We start from the raw sequence: 8,846 nt of genomic DNA, 5'->3' as shown, positions 1-8,846 counted from the left end.
ACCAGTGCCTGGAAGAGACTTGGCACATGGTTGGCACTCAGTAAATATATCTATGTACGAATGAATGAATGAATGAATGAATACAGAAGGGAGTGTGAGCCAGGGGTTCCATTTCTACTTTAGCCCTATAGAGGGCGTGAAGGCAGGACCAAGGTAAAGTCCTCCCGAACTCTGCTCAAGAACTCAGGGTGTTGAGTGGCAACGCTTGAGGTCGCTGTGGACACTGTAGGGTGTGAGCTTCAGCCCTGCTGTCTGCATGAATGGCAGACTGGCCTTGGGATTCAGTCAGAAGGGGCACTTGTGCCGTCCAAACTTCCAAACATGTCCCAGAGATTTGAACCTCTGGGTCCCAGAACACACAGCTGTGCCCCCATCCAGAGCCAATTAGATAAGAAGGACTGGTTTCACAACTACACCCCTATATTCTGGTCTCACCCATTCCTGAGCTTCAACTCTCCCCATCTCACCTCTCAGAGCACAGCATGACCTTCCAGCTCCCTCACCACTGCCCCCTCCTGCCCCTGACACTGTTCCATCTCCCTTTCCTCAAATGTCAACCTCCCTCAACTAGCATTAATACCCAGGTCATCCTGTCTCTCCAGAGACTCCCTCCTTGGTAGCTGGGTAGGGTCCTGGAAGTTTGCATTATTATTTGCAGACCCCTCCATGCCGGCTCCCCACTTCATGAAAGCAAATAATTCACAGGCATCTCTATAGTTCTTGCCTCTGGACCAGCAATCACAAAGAGGATGCTAGAATCTTGGGGGTGGGCAAGGATCTTCCCTCTCCTGACCCTGTGCAGAAATTTTTTCTCTGGCATGCCTGCCAGATGACTGAACAGTCCCTGCTGGAACACCTCCATGGGGCACTCTACTTCCCCAGGCAGCCGTTCAAACACTTAACAGCTTTAGCTGCTAGAACATCCTTCAGAAATGAACCCACTTGTTCCCCTCATTCTCTCCCCAAATATCCCAGTGCCCAACCTGTGTGTGACCTCTCTCCTCCACTCCCCTAAGCATTCTCTATTTCACAACAAACCTCCTCACCATCTATTCCCCCACCACATGCACACACATACACGCCCCCTTCTGTGTGGTTATGCAGTCACGTGCTTCTCTCATTTGTCAGTATTTCTCCTTTCCTTCTTCCTTCTTCCTTGTCTCCCCAGCACCTAGCAAAGACCCAGAGGCTGGAGATCAAGGTGGGAAAACCTGGAAGAGTGCCAGGGAAAGGAAGCATCCAGGCAGGTCCCAGACTGGATTGGGGTGGCCAGCTGGGGCAGGCTGGACAGGGGACAGCACCTGGAAATCCCTGGTCATTAGCTGCTGCCTCCCAGAGAAAGGGCCTTGCATTTTGGGGATAGGATAGTAAGCTACTGAGTTTCCTTTCCACTGCTTACAGTTCCACAGAGAGGATAACACACCCCTCCTTTCCCAACCTCACAAGCAGCTGGCAGAGCCAACTTGGCTACATCTTACACATGGTAATTTTAAACATTTTTGCCAGACTCTGGGTCCTGGGGAGAATCATACCAACAGCAAGAATCCATTCTCCACTCCCAACATGGCTCTGAGAGGGAAAGTTCTAGCTGATAGCAGTGATGACATGAGACATGAGAGAGAGTGGATGAACAAGGTAGAGCGGGAGGGCAGGGGCTCCAAGGGGAAGAAACAAAAGCAGAGGCCTCCTAACAGTTGGCTGGCTCCTAGGAGTGACCCTTTTTCCTTCTTCCCATGATCCGTTAGGCAACACAGTTCTCTGTAGGTCACAGACCAGGGGTGGATGCTAGGATCTTGCCAGCTCAAGGTTGTATTGGGTCATGGGTGGAGACAAGAGTGCCATGGTCTTATGTTCGGGAAGAGTCAAGACACACACAGAGAAATGATGGGAATGCCTGCTACTTGTCACGCTGCTTGGAGCTCTCACCTCCGACATTGAACATGGGGACCAGCAGGCCCAGCAGCCACCTCTTCCCGAAGACCTCCTGTAAGTTCTTGCGCCAGGGCCGGGCCCTCACCGCCACCCCCTTCCGCACCTGGTGACGGGTCTGCCCCCGGAGGATCAACAGCAGCTGATGGCAGCAGAAGCCTGCGCAGGCCAGGCCGATGGCAAACCAGAGGTAGAGCATGAGGATGACGAACATTTCAGAACCGAGGACAGCTCCTGCAGGGGGGCGGGGAAACACCAAACTCGCTTTACACCCAGGCCACGTACTGAAAAGCAATCCATGCAGGCGCTTTCCGCTAGGGAGAGAGGGAGATTAATGAGACTGAAGCTATATTTTGTAGCAATCTCAGGGCTGCTGCATCTAGGGAGAGCAAGGATGAACTAGTCGACCTAACTTTTTCTTAGTGCCAATGGCTCCTGAGGGTAGAGGGGAGAACTGGTGACGTGGGACGGAAGAAAAGGAAGCTTCCTGGGCAGTGCCTGCATGCTAACTAACATTTCCTCGGAGTCAGAGACCCCGTCTCTCGTTGTCTTCTCTTTGCATCTGGGATGAGGGAGATGTTTTTGCAGGGGGTGAGGGGGGTGAGCTGGGGATGCTAGAGAGGGAGCTGGCTCCTGGGCAGTTGCCTTGACTGCAATGCCACCTTCCTATGGAGCTGGGAGCACTGGCTGGGAGGACTCCCGAAAGTGACAGCATGATGGAGAACAGGGCCTAGTCATCAAGAATAAATCACAAGCTCCAAGGGCAGTGCAAAGCACTGACTTAGAGAATAATTCAGTCATTAATGTTAACAAGAGGACAGCATGGCCACTAGAGCATTTGGCCAGAGCTGTCCTGTCATTCAGAGCTTGCTAATGCTGGAAGAGGCCTCCAAGGTCATCAGTCCAGCTCCCAGCCTTGGGCAGGAACTCTCAAACCCCTCCAAACTAGCACTCCCTAGTATAGGTCTTAAACACCCACTGAGTAAGAGACCTCACATTCTTGTTCAGATCTGGGATGGTCAGTCCATGCTAGCTTGAATCTCCCAGCTCTGTGGTCTTGTACAAGTTTCTTAATCTCTCTGAGTAGCAGTTTGCTCATCTGTAAAATGGGTATAATAATAACGATCCCATAAGATCTCAGTAACCTTGCACAATTCAGGGAAATGGTGTACAAAGTGACTAGCATTGCGGTTCACACTCAGTGCAGTGCTCCCTGCTGAGGGCCATTCACAGATGAGGAGACTAGATCCAAAAAGGGCTCACATTTAACTCTTAAGACCATCAAGCTTTCTCCTTCTTTCCAGGGCTTGGAGTCCCGGATGGGCTGCAGGCTTGAAAGCCATGGTGGAAACACCTAGCTTGACTTGTCCAGCAGCTAAGACGGTAGGTCCAGGAAAGAACTCAAAAACCCTCCTCAGCCCCTCACTCCCTGCAGGGCAAGCCCACCACCACTCTTTCCTTTTTTTTTCTTTCAAGATTTTATTTATGACAGAGAGAAATAGCGAGAGAGGGAACATAAGCACAGGGGAGCAGGAAAGGGAGAAGCAGGCTCCCCACTTAGCAGGGAGCCCGATATGGGGCTCAATCCCAGGATGCTGGGATCATGACCTGAGCTGAAGGCAGACACCTAATGACTGAGCCGCCCAGGTGCCCCCCTCCCCACTTCCAATGAGATGAATGTACCCACTCCAGGGATCCCACCTTGCAGCCTCCTCAGCCTCTGCAAATGTCAACCATCCTTCTCCAGCATACCCTGGCTCTGGCCCACCTCTTCCCTGGTCTCCTCAGTCCCCAGTTTCCAGACCCCCAAGGGCTGGGCTTGTCCAGTCTGAGCCCCAGTGGACTCGGCAGCCAGGAGGCCGTGGGCCGGATTCAGGTTTGCTCATTAGCAGCCTCCTCTTGCCTTCAGTTCTGGGAGCTTTGATAGCAGTAGCTCCTCGCGAAGTTGGAGACAAATAATCCCAGCTGCCCAGGGGATGGAACGCTCTCTCCAGCCAACATGCTGAGCAGCCCCTCAGCTGGTGTGGGGGCAGCAGAGGGACAGGACTTAGACAAGCTGTTCCATCCCTCTGACCCACTTCTTCCTTGTCAGCCCAGGTTAGCTCAGGCAGCCACGTGTAGGATGAAGGATCCTGGGCCCATGGTGCTCTTTGGGCTCCAGGAATGCTGACGGGCAAAGATGGCCCTCGAGCTGGGATATGAGAACATCAGAGCTGTCAAGTGCCTGGCCTGCCTTGCAACTCAGCCGCGGGGATAAGCCTGGGCTGACGGAAGCTGTTTTCCATAGGCTTTTTTCTGGCACTAAATCAAGACATGTGGAAAAGACCTCATGGCCTTTTCCTGGCCCCTTGCAGCAGCTACAAAAGGCTATTCTGGGGACTTGCTTTCTCCTGAAGTGTTTGAAGTTGCTCAGCCTGGCTGCCTCAGCTCCTCTGAATTATTTAATAATAGTTCTGCTTCTTTTAGAAAATCACAGAATTTTCCTCAAGGGCCTGAATGGTCACACGATCCAATCTTTCCACCCCTCCTTCCTACCAAGCATCTATGACACCTTTGACAGATTGTCACCCAGCATCTTTAATAGATGTTGAGGGACAAGAAGCTCCCTCCCTCCCAAAGTGGCTCATTCATCAAGCAGCAGCTGCGGAGGCAGCTCCAGAGAGGCCGTGTGGTGCCCTGGTCAGCTCCAGGGGCTGGCAGCCCTGAGATTAAATCTTGTATTGGAGTCACACCAGTTGTATAGTTTAGAAGTGGTTTAATCTTGCTGACCCTTGGGTTCCTGGGCCTTTAAAATGAATATGAGACTACTTACCTCCTGGACTTATGGGGATTGAATGAAGTGAAACCTGCATGGTGGGTAGCACATAATAGGTGCTCAGCAAATGTTAGTTCCTTTTCTCCTGGGCTTTCTGGTGACACCCGCCATGCTGGCACACTTAGCCAAATGCCATGACACAGATCAGAGGGTGACGTCTCCATTTCCCAGATGAGATGAATGAGACTCAGAGAGGTGACACAACTTATACCAATCCCCTGAAGCCCAAAGAAAGTACTACTTCCAAAATCAGACTGGTCAGTCTCCCACCTTGGCCTGAGCTGCGGGCACGCGCTCACAGCCCTGCTGTGCTCTGCCGGCAGGGCAGCACCACCGCCGGGGACAGCTCCACCTATGAACTCGCTTTCGCCTTCCCGCTCCCTCCTGTCCACCTGCTCCACCTCCTCCACCCAGCAGAAAAGCGAGAGTGTGTCTGCAAGTGTTTGGATTGAGAATGGAGGGAGAGGAGATAGGAAAGGAGAAGCTGAAGGAGTGAGGTGTGAATGTGGGCGGGGAGTGAGGGGTCAGGTCAGCAGAGGAGGAAGATCGATGGGGTGGGAGATGGGGTGGGAGATGGGGTGGGAGAGCTGGTGATTAGAAATCTTGGCCTCCTTTTCTCGTGGGGATGGGGAGAAGGCAAAAGGGGGTGGGATTCATCCTTCTGCTGCAACAGAGATCTGAGCCCCAAGGTAGGCGCTGACTGGCTCTCTTCTCCCCCCCAGATCAAAGCAAGAGCCCCTCTTCCTTTCTATCCTGTCTCCCAAACCTAGCACATATGGACAGGCCTCAAGCCCAGGCTTATCTCAAATCAAACCATTTCAAGATCCTCCCTTTGGAACCATTCATTTTGATGTGATGAAGCTACTTGGAAAAGAAGTGTAATCAGGCTCTCTGGCTCTCCTCATCCCTCCACCTGCCTGTGCTCACACTCCACCCTCTAGCCCGCCCACCCACCCTCCCCCGGCCTGGTTATTTTGGTCCCAGCAGACTCCTGTGCCCATGCCAGGATCCAGAAGGCCCAGAGCTCTGAATTTTGGGCCGAACTCAGCCATCAGACCTTAAGGCGACCCTACAGCTGGGGCCTTCGTGGACCTCTGAATTCCGCTGTCTGATGGTGGAACAGCTCTATTCCTGCAAAGGACTGGGCTGCAGCCCCAACAAAGACCAAAATGATGGCTTCCCCCAGAGCGGAGCACAACTTTTGTGAATGGCCAGCCCAGGCACATCAAGACAATCTCAGGCTCTTGGTGGAAGTAACTGCAAGGTCTTCCTTTGTCCCTGAAAGGTCACTAGATGAAAAAACATGCTGCATTCCTTGTGCTGCTGGGGGCTATTTCAAGACTTGGGGGGCAGGGTGGAGGGGGGCAGAGGCTGGTGGTCAGGAGTGGTAAGATCCTGGGCAATCCATTTAATACTATCTGAGCCTCAATGTCTTCATCTGAGAGATGGAAATAACAATCTCACTTGTGCACACGCACACAGGCATGCACACTACCAACTTTAAGAACCAAGTGAGGTGACATCAAAGGCCAGAGTAGGGATGGAATGGAAGGAAATGAGGTAGGGGTAAATTTCAAGGCCAGGTAAAGTGGTAAGAACTGCCACCAGGAGCCAGGTCCCTCTAGGCCAGGAACCAAGGAGCTCTCCCTGTCCCCACTGCGTGCACAGCTGAGTGCCAGTGGGAAGGGTCACATGCTTGGCTCCTGCAAGTGCGAGAGCCTCCCTGGAGGGTCAAATCCAACACCAGTCCCACAGCTCTGTGATGTGAAAATGGATCCATTAAGCAGGGCTGCATCTCCAACCACGGTGCCCTCTGCTCTAAGCTGTCTGCAGGCTAGAGAGCAGCCTGGTGGGGACAAACACAGTGGGCAGGACAGCAGGGCTTAGCTTCCTGATGGGGCTGGCCTAGCACCCTGGTCATTCTTACCGTGGTTGGTGGGCAAGAACTTTGGAGGACAAAAATCCTTGGGGGAATGTGTGGGCAGGATTGGAGTTCAAGCGGAGGGAGGTCATAGCACGGGTGTACCTCAGAAGCTGCATGGAGGGGTGGTCAGCACCCAGCCCTGCCTGGCACGGAGCAGGGGTATCGTCTGGAGCCTCAGGAAATTCTATGCGCAGATGGTTCGCGGCAAGCAAGGAGGAGATGATGAATGAGGATGGGGAGTGGAGAGGGAGGTGGCCAGGAAAAACACAGCATGCCCAGTTAACTTGAATTTCAGAGAGATAACAGAATTTTTACCTATTTTTTTTATATTTTAAAAAGATTATTTATTTTAGAGCGAGCACACTGGGTGGGGGCCGGTGGCAGAGGGAGAGGATCATCCAGGCTGAGCGCGGAGCAGGAAGCGGGGCTCGCTCTCACCACCCTGAGATCATGACCTGAGCCAAACCAAGAGCCTGCGGCTTAACCTGTGGAGCCGCCCAGGTGCCTCGATAACAGAATTTTAAAAATTGAAGTATGCCCCATGCAATACTTAGGACATACTAAAAAGTTATGCTTTGTTTATCTGGCCTTACGATTTAACTGGGCATCCTATATTTTTATTTGCTAAATCTGGCAAACTTGGGGTGGGGTGCAAGGTCCTCATTGTAGGACCCAACCTGCCGGCCAAGGCCACTCACCGGAGAAGAACTGGCTGATGGAGGTGGGAAGGAGAGTGAGGAAGGCCAGGGGGTGGGCGAAGGAGGTGGAAAGGGCCGCGGAGATGTAGGCCACGCCAGCCACCATGGAGTAGAGGCAGGCAAGGGAGGTGTAGAGGCAGAACAGGACGAAGTTGCGCATGTTCCTGCCGCCGATGCAGTTGCCCGTGAAGAAACAGTGATGGTCGTGCCTCAGGGTGACTCTGGCGCACACTCGGCAGAAGTGGGTGCTGGGCGGGGGGCACAGGGCCCTCCTGGCCGAGGGCCCCTGGCAGGCGTCCAGGTCGTCGGGGGAGTTCTGGATGACCAGGACGTAATTGCCCAGGGCATTGGTGGAGAGGAACAGGAAGAGAGCCCCGTGGAGCAGCGCGGGAGGGAAGAGCCTGGCGGTGGTGGGGTCCTGGCGCATGCTGGGCAGGAAAAGGAAGAGCTGGAGCGCGAAGGTCACCAGGGAGATGCACAGGAAGTAGGCGGGGGCCACCACGTTGAGCAGCCTCAGGGCCAGCATCCTCGATTACATTCCTAAGGGGCCCGAGGTGAGAGGAAGACTCACTGCTGTGTCCGTGGGGCGCCGTCCACCAGTCCCGCCCCACCCAAATCCGAGCTCCCCATCCCTGTCCCTTAGATCATCCCTCCTCTCTTCCCTAAACCAAGCAGGTGTGAGACCTCGAGGCAGAAACGGCCTCTGGGGGTCAGGCCCTACTTCCAGGTGCCTGCTCCCTCAGTTTCTGAGTGACCGCGACCTTGATTGAGACTCTGGAGCCCTGGGGTGAAGCCCAAGGAGGGCAAGGGCAGGGCTTTTTGGCTGTTTGGAGGGGATGAGGACCATGGGGCTAGGGCTCCGCCCCTTTATGGCAGTGGAAAGGAGCTCAGGTTTGGGATTTCTCCTCCAGACCCCCCTGGAGGAGAAAGCAAAGAATTTGGGTGGGCCAGAGAGAAATGACTTACTGGAAGTCCTGCTTCACCTCCTTTTCTCTGACCCTCCGACCCACCCCCACCCAGTCTTGGGCAATACTCAGGGACCACACCCATAACCCAAGGCTCTTTGGAAGTCTGTGTGCTTGTAGGTCTGTGATTTGCAAGTGTGTGTGGTGGGGAGGGTGTGTGTGTGTAGTGGGGGGTGTTCCTTGTGTATGACTCTGTACATGTAATCCGTGTGCGTCTGGTATCTGTGTTTGTGTATGTATATATTTGTGTATCACACACGCAGCCGCTGACACCTGCCTTTAAAAACAATTAATTAAAACAATCAGTACATTCACACCGGCGCCCAGCCACAGGGTGAGATAAGGGGGTGCAGCCGGATACCTGTATCAGCCGGTCCTGGTCGGCCCCTCTCTCCATCGCTGGCTGCCCTGGCTATTTCTTGGCAAAGATCTTTTTCATTTGAAGCGACGAAATTAAAATCCCCCCTTCGTGCCCTCCCCCCATCCTCCTGGAGCGAGAAACCCAAACAACCCCG

At 53.6% G+C, this 8,846-nt stretch overlaps 1 protein-coding gene across 1 annotated transcript; it reads right to left on the bottom strand.

Moving 5' to 3' along the window:
* Positions 1-1,897: 1,897 nt before the first annotated feature.
* On the bottom strand, positions 1,898-7,892 carry ZDHHC22 (zDHHC palmitoyltransferase 22; the record flags this gene model as incomplete). The annotated part of the gene is made up of 2 exons (XM_080808706.1): positions 1,898-2,163; positions 7,367-7,892. 2 exons carry the CDS (start codon positions 7,890-7,892, stop codon positions 1,898-1,900), a joined length of 792 nt encoding a protein of 263 aa, XP_080664832.1.
* Between the last annotated feature and the right edge of the window lie 954 nt (positions 7,893-8,846).

This window comes from Martes martes, assembly GCF_963455335.1.
Source record: "Martes martes genome assembly, chromosome: 7".
Lineage (NCBI taxonomy): Eukaryota > Metazoa > Chordata > Mammalia > Carnivora > Mustelidae > Martes > Martes martes.
This window is presented reverse-complemented; position numbering and strand designations above follow the sequence as displayed.